Source organism: Quercus robur, chromosome 12 (genome assembly GCF_932294415.1).
Source record: "Quercus robur chromosome 12, dhQueRobu3.1, whole genome shotgun sequence".
Classification (NCBI taxonomy): domain Eukaryota; kingdom Viridiplantae; phylum Streptophyta; class Magnoliopsida; order Fagales; family Fagaceae; genus Quercus; species Quercus robur.
In genome coordinates this window covers 11,982,738-11,999,559 of record NC_065545.1, presented here as the reverse complement: position 1 = coordinate 11,999,559, position 16,822 = coordinate 11,982,738, and the positions used below count along the sequence as shown (strand labels likewise).

The 16,822-nt window shown below is 36.9% G+C and overlaps 2 protein-coding genes across 3 annotated transcripts; one reads left to right on the top strand and one right to left on the bottom strand.

Moving 5' to 3' along the window:
• Window positions 1-4,199: 4,199 nt before the first annotated feature.
• LOC126709462 (uncharacterized) lies at window positions 4,200-11,867 on the bottom strand. 2 transcript variants are annotated; one of them, XM_050409711.1, is made up of 5 exons: window positions 11,599-11,867; window positions 8,748-11,408; window positions 6,385-8,127; window positions 5,330-5,585; window positions 4,200-5,235 (listed from the first exon to the last, which is right to left on the bottom strand). In XM_050409711.1, the coding sequence occupies exons 2-5, from the start codon at window positions 11,322-11,324 to the stop codon at window positions 4,661-4,663; spliced, it is 5,151 nt and encodes a 1,716-aa protein (XP_050265668.1). In that variant the 5' UTR covers window positions 11,325-11,408; window positions 11,599-11,867; the 3' UTR covers window positions 4,200-4,660. The 2 variants fall into 2 exon arrangements, with proteins under 2 accessions (XP_050265668.1, XP_050265669.1); XM_050409712.1 differs by having other exon boundaries at window positions 6,385-7,914.
• A 3,826-nt stretch (window positions 11,868-15,693) lies between these two features.
• LOC126708131 (uncharacterized) lies at window positions 15,694-16,167 on the top strand. The gene has a single exon (XM_050407947.1). It carries the CDS (start codon window positions 15,694-15,696, stop codon window positions 16,165-16,167), a length of 474 nt encoding a protein of 157 aa, XP_050263904.1.
• The last annotated feature ends 655 nt before the right edge of the window (window positions 16,168-16,822 follow it).

Sequence of the window (16,822 nt, the reverse complement as noted above, 5' to 3'; positions counted from 1 at the left end):
ACTACAATGTTGGTTATATATAATATCACTAAAAGAAGTTAAGAAATTTAAATGGTTATAACTACATTTAGTGATTTCACAAGTATTTAATTTTTTTTATGGCTTTTATGTCAATTGTTGTCAAAACGACTAAAAATTCTAAATAAATTATTATTATTATAAATATAAATATTTTCTCATATAAGTAAGAATGTCATATTTTAAATCAAGAGTTTGACTTACCTCCAGTACTTTTTTAACTAGACATCTCTAATTGTTTTAAATATACAATGGCAAGTAGTAATGTGTTTTAATCTTCACCTTTTATTTAGTTAGTGAGTGATCTAGCAATTTCTCATTAAAACAAAAGAATATTCCAGTTAAAAAAGTATTGGAAGTAAGCTAAACCCTTAAATCAATTATTATAATTCTAAATAAAAATATTTTCTTATATTCTATATATATATATATATGTGTGTGTAGGGGTAAGGGTAGGGGTCCAAAATTGTATATTAGGCCTTGGGCTTTGGGCTTTGGCCAAGAACGTTAATTGGTCCGAAGACGAATAAGCAGTAATGAGGGTGTTAAATTCAGAGTCTCATAAGTAACGTACAAGTAGAAAGTTTGGGAAAGGTGATCCGAGGAGGATTGGCTCCTCGGATAAACGAAACACAAATCAAATGTATATCCTATCACTCAAAGTGACTTTCCAAGAAATGCCACTGAGAGGGACGTGCATTATGAACGTACTGGAAGAAGGAGAACTCAGAAATATCTAAGGGAAAACTGTTACCTCCGCATTAAATCCTCTGCAACTAACTTTCTGACTGCATTAATGTGGAGAAGACCCTTGAATAGTGCTATCTTGGCTACCCAACTCAGAGAGGGTCTAATGAGGTGTCCGATAGGATAAGCACTCAAGTAGTGGCTTAGATGATCAACAAGTGGAGGACCAAAATCGTTCAAAGAGAACTATATAACATGAGAGACCCTCCATGGAGAATGGATCGGAAATTTATAAGAGAAAGCGTTGTATCATCTTGAACCAAATCTGTAACCATTCTCAATCAATATATATTAGAACAAACCTCCTCAAATTGTGCCGAGAATAAATTTACTTAGACAACTCCAGTTCTTTCCTGTTTAATTGTTAGTTAAAATCCATTCTAACTGTTATCCTATTCAATAGAGCCTAGTTCTCCAACCCACTTTCTACAAATTCATTGTATTGGGCTTATTGGGCTTGAATCCAATCATACTTTGGGTCCAGTGTCTAAAACATGTCCCTACAATATATATAAAAGTAATCATTTAAATTCCCCTAATATATATATATATATAATTAATATATACATTTACTCCATTAGTTAATTCAATAGACTAATACTATGATGTAAATGCAAACTTTTTTGAGGTATAAGCCTAAATAAAGAAAATCTCAAGGAATACACCACGTGACAGAACCTCATGTTCTCTCGCATGAGGTCTTTGCATTTATATATACTAGTCGCTAACCCATGCGATGTACAGGAATAACTATCGGATGAATTTCAAGGGGGGGAAAAAAAGGTCATTAATTTTGAGTTAAAGCAGTAAGTGCATTAGTATTGATGGAGACAAATAGGTAAAATGCTATATTTGGCAACTTAGAGCATTAGTATTGATGGTGCTAAAAAGCCATATTGCTATTTTTTAGCACCACCAATACTAAAAAACATGTTGCAATGGTGGAGGGAAAGCCAAAAAATTTGGCTTTTGAGCTATAGTGCATTGTAGCTAAGAAGCTAAAAAAAGTACTTTATTAAAAGTTATATTATTTTATTGTGTTGATAGTGGTGGTTGTTGTTTATTGTAGTAATATTATTTTATTGTGTTATTTATATTATTTTACTGTGTTGAAAGCTAAAATAAAACCACTGATGTTAGGTGTTTTGTAAAGTGAGATGGTAAAATAGATAAGTAGTTTTTTATAGTGTCAAATTGCTAAATTTATGGCTCCACCAATATGGATGCTGCAAAAATGCACGAAATTTAAAAAATAATAATAATGATGTTGAAAGAAATAACACAGTTTTATTAGTTAGGTAGAAGAAAGCAATGTTGTTTTATGTATTAGTTTTTTGTGGGAAAGAATAAAAGACAAAGTGTTGTGTCTCTAGTTTAGTTTGTGTTGTATATATAAGATAAGTTGTAATATATATACCAAAATGTATCTACTGAATGAAAATGTACCTATTGACGAAAAATGTGCTTATTAAATGAAAAATTGTCTATTGACCGAAAATGTGCTTATTGAAAAATGAAAAGACACAACTGTACGGTATTTTTGAATGTATGCATGGAAATATATATATATATATATATATACACACACACATATATACACCACTATTTAAAGAGCTTCCCCTATTTGGACCGGATTTTTTTTTGTTCCAAAATACCCCTACAGCTTACGTTTAAATAGGGGCAAAACTTGAGGATAACATTGTAAAAATATATTTCTAACTCTCACCTAAAACATTTCCTACAAAATAGGATCACTCTCCCACTAACCCACTTCTTCAAAGCAACTATACATTTGCTTTAAAAAAAAAAAAAAAAAAGAAAAGTTAAACAACCCTACATTGCTGTTTTTTTTCTTTAAAAAAAAAAAAAAAATCATCCTCACATTTATCTTTCTATCAAAAAATTTTATTTAAAAAAAATCCTCAAGTTTATCCCCAAAAAAAAAACTAAATAAATATATACACGTTTGATTACAATTTAAACTGCTTTTAACTTCTTTTAAAAAAAATAGAAAAATAAGTTAAACAACCTACGTTACTTTTTTTTTTTGTGCAAATTATTAAATTTTACCCAAAAAATAGAAGAACCTCTGAGCATGCGACTAGTGTGTGTATATATATATATATATATTATTGAATTGATTTTAGAACTTGATTCCTCTAATGTAATGACTTCCTGACTTGTTCAATACTTTTTTTGTTTAATAGGAATCTCTTTCTACCAAAAGAAACAAAGGAGTAAAAGGTGCCTATTCCTCAATTTAGGGGTGTGCAAAAAACCCACCAACCCGCCAAACCCGACCCAATCCAACGGCGGGTTTGTAATTTTATAATCCAAACCCAACCCGACCCGCCAAATTTTTTTTTTTGTAACCCAACCCAACCCACTAAGCCTTAAAAACCGACCCAATCCAACCCGACCCGCCGGGTTGGGTTGGTTTTTAAGGCTTAGTGGGTTGGGTTGGGTTACAAAAAAAAAAATTGGCAGGTCAGGTTGGGTTTGGATTATAAAATTACAAACCCGCCAAACCCGACCCGACCCACCTATATTTAATATATATTTTATATTTAATAATTTTTTTAAATCAATTGTAGGGCACTTATATATATTTAAATATATATTATATATTTAATCATTTAAAAAAAAGCCAGCTGTAGAGCAGCATTTCCTCAGTTCCTCCTATTAATACTAATTTAATATATATATATATATATAATATATTATATAATTAATAAATTTTTTTAAATAACCAGTTCTTCCTATCCTATATAAAAGCCAATTAGTTCACACAAATTCTAATAAATTATTATTATTGTTTAATCATTAGTGTCGTTTACCTTTAAGGAGTTACATTAATACTAATCTTTAGGTTTTTTTAATATATTAATATTTTTTTTCTACTCAATTTAATAATAATAATAATTTATCAAACCCATAGGGTTCAACCCGACCCATGTGGATTGGATTGGGTTGGACTTATGTGATGGGTTGGGTTGAATTTTTTTTGACCCACCATGATAGGTTGGGTCAAAAAATCCCTTCATCCCAACCCATGCACACCCCTACCTCAATTCACATGAACACCCTCTTATATAAGGCCAAGGTCAACCAACTGACCATAACTATTGCACAGAAATAAGCAATATATTATAGGTCCTATCATACAGCCCACCATAGAGTTACTTTTATGAGAATATGGTCCTGACACAACAATCTTTTTTCTTTTTTTCTTTTTTGAGGACTGACAACAATCTTAAACTATTTATCGGTTTAGACGAAAGTTGATAATCTGTCTTAATAAGCCTTCGCAAGCAGTTTATGGATTTATATGAAGCATACACTGCATTTTTTTTTTTTTTTTCTCATTCCATAAACATATCAATCAGTGATCGTGGGTCTGTCACATTTTCACTAATATCTAGTAAACGCCAATGTTTAATTAGACAGGAAATTGTGATTCCATTCATATGGTGTTGTATTATTTGCACCAACTGCTCCTTTAATTATCGAACATTTAAAACTGAGGTTAAGGGGAGGAAAGAACCAAATAAAAAGGAAAAAAGGAAAAAATTTATGTACAAAGATTGGCAGCCAAAATTCCATAAACCCCTATAACCTGCAGGGATCAGTACATAACTGCACTGAACAAAGAACTCATGCTGGCAAAAAAACTGGCGGTAGGAACTGGGAAATCCCACTGTTGAAGCAATTCTTTCACCTCTTTTACTGCACAGCTTCACGTTAGAAGATCATTAAGGAATCTGTGATTAATGACAAACAGCCACCACCAGTGAAAAAGTATAAACAAGATCGCTTCCAGAAAAAACAATGTTAATAGCAGGCTGAAGGAATTGGTGAATTTACAGCCCTTCATCTAATACTTCATTTGCTCATTCTATCCATCACCATTTAAGTCGTCAGAAGAAGATTTGATCGCTTCAGCAGTCATCAGAGCAACCACAGCCTTGTGAATTGCTAGATCTGCTCTGTAAAGCAACCGCTGTGCCCTCTCCCTCTTGAGCTTAGCCATGTTAACTGCATGCTGAGCAGCACCAGATGCATCACGCAACTTAAACTCATCAATGTCAGAACCATCCAACTGTTCAATGCCATGCCTCAGAGACCCATCTAAGTTATTATGCCGCTGTCTTGGCCACTCAGATGGTCCCATATTCCACCGATGAACCCCATTTCTCTTGTCTATTGTTCTCTGATTGTATGAAATCACCACCGGCTGATCATTCAATGCAAACATCCCAAATTTCTTTGATTTGTTCCTCTGAAGTTTTGGGATATGATTCCTATCATAACCATCATTGCTCACAGAGAAAACTCCTGTGCTGCTGGCATCCCGCGGTGAAAACATCCTTGGCGATGCCTGTGCCAAAGGGGAATCATCTAGGGATTCATAACTATGACCCGGATATACAAACTTGTCATCCGCAAAGGCAAAACCATTCAATCTTCTTCCTGAAATAACAGATACAACCAAATTAAGGAAAAGGTTACAAGGAAAAATGAGTCTAAATAATATGGTAATAATGTAGAAGTGTAAAAAAAATACCTAAAGCATGGAAACCATCCTGATCCCCCAAGATGGCATTGCTTTGCCCAGAAACTGAAAACTTCCTATGTGACCTTTGTTTTGACCCCCTGTTGGGAACTTCCAAACCTCGTGGCTTCAAACAGAAAGCAAACATGGGTGGCTTTTCAATTGGTGCAGCCTTCTCCTGGCATCCATTAGGGATGTTGGTATTGTTTTTGTTCAAAGCTAGCTCCCACTCCTTCACTTGTTGTTGATACCTTTCCCAGAGCGGTGGCTGAATAAAGCACAATAAAATGAGCCTTGAGATACATTTAGATATAAATACAAATGAACAAGCAGATTAAATATACACAAGCAAAATATCTATCAAAATATATATAAATATACACACACACACAAGCAAAATAAACAGGAGTTGCATGAATTTCAAGTCCCAAAAAAAGGAACTAACAAAAGCAGATGACTCCCCCCAAATTGACAATATATATCAGCACTGAATTTTGTAAAATCTAAATGTAATTTATATATGTGAAAACCAGACCTACAAGGCAACATAATGATAAGAAATAAAAAGTAAGTCAAACTATTTCTTTTTCATGTTGCACATCAATTCAAATCCGGAAAATATATTCCTTCCATCAGTAGATGTCCAAATCAAATTCCTCTCTTATTCTTTTATTTTATTTTATTTTATCCAGAAAACTTCACTCTCATCTCACATAACACGTGGCCCTCAGTTTCCAAGAGTGTTTAAAAACTCTAAACAATATTACTTCATATCATTTTAATTCCAAAGGTTTCCCTTCTTTGTTTACCACTGATCTTTGTGGTAACTCAGCTTTAACGATTTTTTTTTTCTCAAACTTGTAATAGTGGCTTTGTTTACAACTAATCTAAAATTAGTATTAGCGTCTTTGTAAAAAGTAAATAAAATTAAGATTGCTTCAGCAGAAGCTGAATCCTTTAATAACTCAAGTGCACTCTCTACCTAGGGGATTACATCCACTAAATTAGCTTATATCACAGTGCTGAACATAATATCAAGAACAATAGAAAAGTGATTCAGAAGATACCTGAAGATGTCGAATTAAAGGCATTCCCTTCCTCTCTCTTTTTTGCCACCAATGCTCATAAATGGTTTTGATTAGATCCATGGGGCCAACTCCATCCATGAGGTCTTCTATTTCTTCAAATGCGAACTGATCACACTGTTGAGTATAAGCAGCCTTCTCAAACATGTCCATTATCCTTTCAAACATCTCCTCAGGGATCTTTCCAAAGCCACAGTCGTCAATTTCAGAGGAGCTTGGATTGCTCAAAACCCACTCCTCATCATCACTGTCCATGTCATATAAGACACGTGATGGATCCAAAGCCATCTCAACGTCCGTTTCAACCTGCCGGAAGTACTTAGAAGAACTGCGAACAAATGCAACTTCTGTTCCACTATCATAATTTTCCTCTATCAAGCGAACCCCAGGAATGGGAATGTTTTTTATCAAAGCAGCACGAATATTCCGATTGTAACACTCTTCATGCATCTCCTTGAAAAGAGCCCACTGACTCCTATCTGGAAACTCCAAGATCCAATCTTTTCCTCCTTTCCACATCATAGCATGAGTGTAGCGGTTTGTTGACCCAGGCTGCAGAAACTGATGTGCCTTGTACGAATACTTTGTAGTCCCTGAAAGTTTTACAGCAAGCTTCCACTCATTATGATCAAAAAGCTCTAGTACAACTTGTACCCCACATTCTCTCCATCCTCTGTCACCAAGTGTGATTAACACATTTGCATCACAAGATAAAAACTCCAAGTTTCTTTGAGAGCCTCTAGAAACATCTGCTGGTCTCTTCTCGTTAGCTCTCCTAATTCGTTTGTGGGGAGGTGCTTTCTGGTGATGACTTCTATGCTTTGGGTTCACATCAAAACCTCCAAGTGGCAATGTGTATGAAACCTGAGTTCGAGGCTTTTTAGGTCCATTGCCAAAACCATTTTGAAAGATGTCAGCCTTACCATCTGACCATCCATGAGAGGGGCATCCATATGGTGATGAATTATTTTTATTTCGATGCCATGTACTCCTGGGAGCAGTGGGGTTGGGGCTGGGGATGATGCCACCATTCATATTCCAAGACAGATCTGTAGAATGTTGAGCACTAGGTAATTCCCCATCATCAGGCTTCTCAAATTGATTAAATGATGGAATTTCAACACCAAGACCATTCAAAAAAGAATGGGAACCGGTATCGGACTTATCTCTATCAACTGAAGGTCTTTGCGATAAAGCACACTGTTCTGACTCTGAATGATGGTTTTGCCACTTCTGCGGCTGGACAATGGCATCAGTCCCAATGTTTTCAGAATCTCGGGAACCACCAGATGTGCCAGCAATGTTGACATCACCATTTTGGTACTTCCAGGGTGACTTTATCCAATCTTTCTCCTCTGATTTAGCACAAGAAAGCCATGCCTCACAAGCAGTATCCTTAGACAAAGCCTTTAAATTATTCCCAACAGCATCCTTAGAGCAGTCCTCGGCACTAGAACTTTCATCATCAAAAAGACTCCCAGAGTTTTCAGGATGCTCTACTGAATCATGGTCCTGGAAAGTGATACGAGCCGCACAATGTTCCATTAGCAGCTTCAGATGCAAACTAAGAAAGAAAGTAGGAGCAGCAGCAAAACAAAGAGAAAATGGGGGAACTTTCCCGTGCATCTCATTGGGATTAGAAGACAACTGACTAATATTCACATAGGTGCAATCCGTGGCAAAACCCATGACCCTTATACTCTGGCTAGGCCTTTTCCTTAAGCCCTGGTTGGTGGAAAAACTTACAGAAGTTAATACAAATCATAAACTAAATAAAATAAAAGTACCCAAATTTCAATGCCTAACAAGGTTATGTCAACCAAAACAAAATTTTGATTAGTAAGTTATACACACACCCAATGGGTCTTCAACCGATGACCTCACTCTCCACCCAGACTTATAAGAGGAGAAGGTGCCTATTAAGCCAGAGCTCATTGGCAAGGCTATGTCAAAAAATACTAGGGAATGTTTAAAACCTAGAGAGATGCGAAAGAGAGTTGAGGGGAAGTGAGGGCAGAATATTAGTAAATTTAGTATAATCCAGCCACCCTTTCCCTCTACGCACCCCACTCCTTCCATCATCCTCCCAAAGGAATTAAAACACGGGTTAGTCTCCTTACTTTATTATTAAACTCACTTGCACTCCAAAACCAGAAGCGAGTGTGCATCGGTTTCCGCAAGGAAGGGGGGTGGATCACTTGAAAATGAAATGCATAATGAAAAAAGGCAATAGATAGCCTAGAGCTAATTACATAAACAATGGGGAAAGCTATATATTTTTGGTAATATAAGAAGTATAACCCATAAACCACATTCAGAAAATGTAAGAAAAATAAATGGAATACCTTCATAGAGGAGGGCCGCACACAAGCAGAAGTGAGAGGTAACTGATTTCTTCCATTTTGAAATGCATGAATATTATCATAAGTGCATTCTGACAGAGGTAGTTGCCTGGTAAGCAAGCAATGCCTCTTAAGTTTACAGTCCAGGTACACCCACTTTGAATTATTCAGTTCAGAGAAGTTGTAGAATGCAAACACAAGTTGTTTTGTCAGATTTTGAACACCTGAGAATTTGAACCGAACTGAAGTTACTGGCAATTGTGAGTCTAGATACTTTCCCTGATCACTAGATCGATGAAATACTCTCAGGACTAAAGAAACCAAGGCTACAGCCTCCTTGAAGCAACCTTCAAACAAGAGAAACCTCAACCCAGCCACATTGTCAACAAAAAGCATTTCCAAATGAACCTTTGGCCACATGGTCATCACAATACCATGCTGAAGAAGAAACCCAGCTCGGAACAACCAAAAGTTCTCTGCTCCAAAATAGTCATTCAAAACCAGCTGCACTGGGAAGCTTAAGTCAAACCTGATTTGCCCTGATTTTATTGTTGGAAAAGAAAAATCTAACAACCCAACATTGTCAGCAGATGCCAAAGGCACATCAAAGTCCAACCTACCCAGTGAAACATCACATTCTTCAAAGCCAGCAATTCCATCAACAAGAGGGCCAAAAGAAGCAACAGAGCAAGGTGCACTGCTAGAGACATGATTGTCCTCAAATGCATTAGACAGTTCTGGTGCCTCAAATGCATTAGACAGTTCTGGTGCAGTGCTAAAGACATGATTGTCCTCAGATGCATGAGACAATTCTGGGCCTGTCTTGCGGAACCGCCGCCTAAAATAAACAATAGGCTGTTTGCTATCTTTGAAGCAAGTGGTGCTCTCCAGGGCAGACCTCTTTAGCCTTACAGAGTCACGTAATCTCTCTGGCAATTTAGAACTACTAGATAATTTACTTCTATCCTTATCCCTTCTCAATGAAACCTTGTCAGAACAACCATGCAGATGGACAGCTTCATCAGACAAACCTGATGACAAAGGATGCAAAGATGAATCAGATGTCTTCTGTTTCTTTGCAGCATAGGAAGGAGAAGATTTGATTCGACGAGTAGATCGAGCCAACCATGAGATGATGGGCTCCGAGTCCAAATAGCTGCCTATACAACTATCATCCTCAGTAGTCAAGTCTCTCTTTTCCTTCTCTCTTCCAATCTTTGAACCTCCTTTTCCCCCATAAGAACTTCTATTTCTCATAACTGATTTTCTTCGCTCTGCCTTACCAGGAACTTCACTAGGGAGCAGCAAAAGTTTGAACCTCTCATTTTTTAGGTTAATCCATTCTTCATCTCGGTCATCATATTTGACATGATGAAGTTTCCTTTCTTTGTCATACTCATTTACAAGGCCAAAATACCAACTCTGGTCCAAAGGCCAGAAGACCTTAATTCGCCTATTCAAAACCCAATATGCATCCAAGTCTCCATGGAAAATTTCATAAAAGTGGCGCCTTTTCCTCTGTCCCTTCTCTTTATGCTGTTTCCTTGGTCTCAATACTCTAACAGTGGTATCAACTGATGCAGATTCTGATCCAGATAAAGATCTAGACCCACGGCCAACAAAATCCCCACCTGAAGATAGCAAAAAAGACAACCCATCGGCAGATCGCAATGCAGAAGCCTTGCTGTTTGATGAAAACCCAGTACAGCTTGGATCAAACCGGGATGATAGCATCCTTGCAGCATTCTCTTCAAGATTCTCCTCATCATCTTCTTGCGAATCATCAGAGATCCTTACAGAATTATCAGCCAAAGGCACGGCTTCCTTCACTACACTTTTACAATCTGGCGCCAAATTCTTCCTTTTTCTACTATGATTCCTCTGTGGCTTTTTCAACGGTGTATCACCATTGTTTACAACCAAATGACCAACACTCCCTTCTTCCTCCTTCAAGTGCCTATCCAAATTCGACTCACTATTTCTATTTTCCTTAAACTCATCAAAAACTTTCTTTCGTTTAACCTTCGAAGACTGAACCTGGGAGCCCGAATCATCAGGACTTGAATTGGCTACCTGATCAACAAGAGCCACTTTACTATTAGACTTCCCTGCTGGCTTCAACACTCGAGAACCATCAACTTTCTTCCGCCCAACAAAACCCCGCTTACGCTTGGGGATCTGAAATCCATTATCATTTAAACTAACGGAAACACTATTAAACTCGCTACTGCTATTCAATTTCTGACTTGAACCCGACTTCTTCGAGTCCTTCAAATCGTGGGAACCAGAACTCAACTGACCACTATACACTTCTCCATCCACACTCTTTTTGCTGCTGCTATCATTAACATTTTTTAAACTACTCAGAGACACCTCTTTCCTACTCTTCTTTTTCTTCTTCTTCCTGTCATTGTTGTCCCTCCTCTCATCACCATCCTCTCCACCACTATTCTTCCTCTTCTTCAAATTCTTAATATCACCCTCTTCTATTACTCCAGATTTATACAAACTCTTAAGATCCAAAGATCTAGATTTCTTCGGAATTTCTGCGCCATGTGAGTTTTCTACACTATTTTCCATCAACTTTCCCTCAATCCAAACACCCAAACCAAAAAACCCCAATTCTCACATTCCATCATACATGCCCCTACGCATTTCTCAGATCTGTAACACCAAAACCGTACCCAAACCAAAAATAAATAAATAAATAAACAATCACAGAATAATCCCTCGCAAACCACTCAATAAATTAATCAATCAAACCCTATAACACACGCATTTATATCATTTCTTCAACAAAAATCGAACAAACTAAACCCTCAAATTGACAAAAACGTAAAATTCGTATACGTACCTCGACAAACATGTCGCTGAGAAACCGATTCCTCGTAATAATCGAGGAGATCACGAACATGAAACATGAATTAGGGTTTGAATCTGAGCCTTCTGATTTGAAACCCTAATGAAATTCCTCGATTTTCGAAATTAAATTTGGCCAATTTTGATTTTTTCTTCTTTTTCCTTTTTTTTTTTTTTTTTACCGTAAGAGACGGACGAGAGCTAGGGTTTCATTTGGTTCCACGAGAGTAAAGGGTTTAGATCGAAAAAAAAAATACCAAAAAAGAATTTTTGAGTAAATGAAAATGAAAATTGAAAATATATATATGGAGGGCTAAAATTACGCTACGTGGCGCTCTGTGTAGCGTTCGATTCCGAAGTTGCGGTGGGGATTTTGTTTTGCCGATTTATAGCCCTTCGATTTATTAACATTTCGGGGTAAACGAGAGAGATCTGAACGGTTATAAGTTGGTCTGGTTCCACGTGGAGGGCTCAGATTCAAAATTGATTTGGGAGATGTATGGTAGTTAAGCATTACGGTTTTTGCAAAAATTTGATTACGATTGAAACATTGAAAAGTTCATTTTGAGCTTTTCCATTTACTCGTTAGGAAATGACCCTGATGGTTTGTCAAATATCGGAAATGCCATTGGGCTTTTTGAGCTCTCAGGCGCCATAAAGAATGGACAGTACCTATAATACTTGCGCCCAAACAAACAAAAAAAGCGCGCATCAATATCACATTCCTACGCGCTTAAGTGTTTGAGGTTGTTGAACTCGCTTTTTCTGAGAACCACGTGGCAATAAGATGGGTTTTATTAGGGTAGTGCCATTGTTCTGAGCTTAGAAGCGAGTTGGTGTTTCTACGCGGGATATACAGCGAGAAATTTTAGCAGAGCTCCAAAAAGCTGGTAACCGTACTGTGTGACGTGATCAAAGAAATAAAATAAACAGATTGGCTAATGGCTAAAGAGACTGCGTGCTTACGGAAATGTCTGAATGTCTAACTACATTCTTTCACGTGGAAATGGATTTTCATTTTAGTAAAATACAAAGGGAGTGTTTGAAATGCTCAAAAAGTTGTTCAAAATAAACTATCAAACGGGTCCAAAACATCCCTAGTACTGGCACAATATTTAGAACCCTTAACACAAAATTTTACGGTTAAATTGATTAAAAAATCATATTTTTGGTACGAACCCTAGCACAAAAATTTTCACCTTAACATTAGCCCAAGTTTCATGAGTTTTTTTTTTTTTTTTTTTTGGTATTTTTATCCTATCATAATTATTGCAAAGTTACAAACCTTATACAAAACAAGAGAAAGTTTGTGGTAATCCCATGGATTTTTAAGTTAATTAAATTCCATTGTCGGTGTAATGGTTTCTAAAGTATAGTAAGATTTAAGAGATCCTAAACTTAAAAAGCAATGCTACTGATACAAATTTTGTCCAACCAAAAATACAAATTTTTGACAACAGTTGCATTGTGAATATGGGTTTTCATCTACCACTAACGCTATGTATGTTATTACAATAATGTTTTTCAGAAAATGTGTCATTTTCTAAAAAAAAATATTTTCTATAAAACTATTTCATTTTTTAATATTTGGTAACAACCTTAAATGAGTTGAAAAACAATCACCAAACGTCCCTTGTTTAACTTGTTGTGAGATATAATTGTTTTCCAACAAAATTTAATGGAAAACAATTTCTAAAAACAAGCCATATTTTTCTATTGACCAAGTATAGTTTTCCTTTAACTAATTTTTTCTGATGCTACCAAACACTAGAAAATGCAGAAAACTATCTTTACACAATATTTTTCATCGAAATAAACGGAGCGTAACAACTTGTCACATTGGTACTTATGAAATATTTGGTGAGAAAATGTTGCGGCTCTAGTGTTATTATGTGATCAAGGCTCCTAATTAGCATATTGATGTCACCCCTATATTGAACTACGCACACTTGTGGGAATAGTAAAAATGAAAGTTTGTGTTTGAAATGTAATTCTTCCCTTCCATATAAATAAGATTTTTTTTTTTTTAGAAACAAACTAACAGTTAAACACACACGCGCACACACACTTAATTAGACTCTTTTACCAAACTCAAACACATTACTTAACCCAAAGTATCACTACAAAAGGGGTCTAACTCTTTTAGTAGTAGAGTGGGGCTTTAACCAATAGAAAAAAGTTACACTCAAGCAATGTGGGACAACACCCACTTTATTTTTTAAAGGAACAAACTATCTGTTAAAAACACATACACACACTTAATTACACTCTCTTACAAAACTCGAACACATTGCTTAAGTGCGTGCAATGCACAATTTAATTAATGAGTATATGTAAAATAAATAAAATATTGCAAAAATATAATTAAAATTTGATGATAAAATACACAGTAATAATTGGGGAAAAAACATAGGTTTAAATTGATACCCTAATGGTACCAATACCCTTTGTGGTGTTTGGTGTATGAGATTCAAACCTCACCGAGACACTAATTTACATGACTCTTAATTTGTAACTTTTGAAACTTTAGGGTTTAATTTTAAAACACATCCCAAATTATATAGGATTTGGGTAGCTGTTTTTTAGAAGAGGGGAATTGTGTAATTAATTAAAATGAGGGGATTTTATTAATTAATTGTTTTTAGGAAAGTTTTGATACAACTTTTATAATAAATAAATAAATAATTATTGTTTTTATTTTTTATAAAAAAATTTCTAAAAGTATTTTTCTAAAAGAATGTTTGTAGTGGTATTAGGCCCAATAATATATATCTATGTATATATTGGGCTGGGTGCCCGATCCAAGGACATGAAATAGTCCGAGGAGGGGTGAACATTATCAGGGGAGTCCGTGTTAGTAAGTGAAAAGGTTAGTTTTGATCATAAGGGTCCATGAGGGTGGTCTGAAGGCGAATGCCGCATCAGCTGATCAAAGCCGAGGTCCGAAGAGGTGGTCTACCATTCAGGGCAACATTCCAGGAGATTCTATTAATACAGATAAGCATCATAAAAGCACAGGATAAAGGGAAGTCCTAAAATATCTAAAGAGAAAACTGCTACCACCGCATTGAATGCTCTGCACCTAACCAATTGGCCACATTTATGTGGAGATGATACCTAAACAGTAATTTTCAGCCTTACAGCTACTGCTAGGGACTTCAAGAAGGTGCAGATGGGACAATGATCAACACCAGCAATCTACCCTACATGTGGAAGGGAGGGATGAAAGAAGGAAGGTGGTATAAAACAGAAAGAATACCCTAAAAGAAGGGATTAGAGAATTAAGAGAGAAACACTGTAGCAATAAGAACTATACTTGTAATAAATTTCAAGAATTATATTCAAGAATTGATCTCCTCGGACTGTGCCGAGGACGATTTTCAATAGATACAACCAGTCTATTTTTACTTTATTATCATTTGAACCCACTATAATCGTTACCTAACTCATTAAAGCCTAGTTTTGCAATCCACTCTTTACAAATTCATTATATTGGGCTCTTTAGGCCTTGATCCTTTTAACTTTTAGGCTTATGATTCAAATCGTGTCCTTACAATTGGGGCCATCTGTGGGAATTCTGGTGCTGTAGTGAGCTCAATGTTCAGTTATGGTAGGTTCAGGACCGAATCTAGAAGAATCTATGGGGTCCCAACGTCAAGATCATTTTTGTTAATCTTGAGTGAAGAAGGGACTAGGAGGTTAATGTGCATACCACCCATACTAGCAGGAGCTAGTCTCGAAGTGGGAGTCACATTTCTCATGAGAAGAATACCAGAGCCATGCAACTGGAGATTGATCATTTGAAGACGAAGTTGCGCCACAAATGACAAAGGCGAACTCCCTCCAATTATGACTTCTCTTCTGACAATGAGGAGGATAGTAGTTATAGACCTAGATCAAGGACTCCTCCTAGTGAGTCTTTCTCTATGATGAGGAATACCACCATGAGCGTAGAAGCAGGAACTCATCTTCCAAAAGCTTGGGAAATGATGTGATGAGCAGAGCGCTTAACCAAATTTTCAAGTCACCTTTCACGTGCAGAATTGAGGGAGGGAAACTTTTTCGGCGGTTCACTTAGCCCACGTTCACCATGTACAATGGTCGAACAGACCCTGTAGAGCACGTAAGCCATATTAACCAGAGAATGGCTATGCACTCCAAGAATGAGACTTTGATGTGTAAGGTGTTCCTCTCCAATTTAGGGCCCGTGGCCATAAGGTGGTTTGATAGTTTAAGAGAAAGTTCCATTGATTCCTTTAAGGAACTCACTCGGACGTTTGGATCTCGCTTTATTACATGCAATTGGGTTCCTCGACCCTTAGATTCCTTATTGTCTATGGCCATGCGAAAAGGGGAGACCCTGAAAATGTACTCAGATAGATACTGTAAGATATTCAATGAGATCGACGGGGATTTTGATGATGTGGTTATAAGGACTTTCAAGGTCGGTCTGCCTACCGAGCATGATTTGAGAAAGTCCTTGACCAAGAAGCCGGTAAGGAGTATGCGTCAGTTTATGGATCGTATTGATGAATACAAGCGGGTTGAGGAAGACCAACAGTAAGGGAAAGGAAAGGCCAAGGTTATTCCTTAGGACATGAGGGATTTCAGGTCGGACAGATACAATAATAACAGACCCCGAAGGGATTTTGCTAGGCAATCTAGGTCTACAGCTCCTCAGGTGGTTAACACGGTGTTTCGAGAGCCAGTACATCAAGTTTTGGAGAAGATTAAGAATGAGCCTTACTTCAAATGGCCAAACAAGATAGGAGGAGACCCCATGAAGCGCAACCAAAATCTTCATTGCCAGTACCATCAAGAACGAGAACATACCACTGAGGACTGTAGAACTTTGTGGAATCATCTGGAGCAACTAGTCAGAGATAGAAGGTTAAAACAGATTATGTATCGGCCTAATAGGCAAGGAGACCAAGCAGGGTCAGGGGCTCAAGGGAATGCTTCTTCAAGGCCCTTTTTAGGCACAATTAATATCATTTTTACAGCTCTTGAGAGGACTAGTTCTCATCCCTCCAAGGTGATGTCTGTAGCTTGGCCACCTACCAAGGACTATAATTCTGAGCCGAAGAGAGCTAGAGTGGAGATCCGACCGACGTTGATTTTTTCGGATGAGGACAAAGTTGGAACCATACAGCCACATGATGATGCTTTAGTGATCACCCTCAAGATAAGAGGGTATAATGTGAAGAGGGTATTAGTAG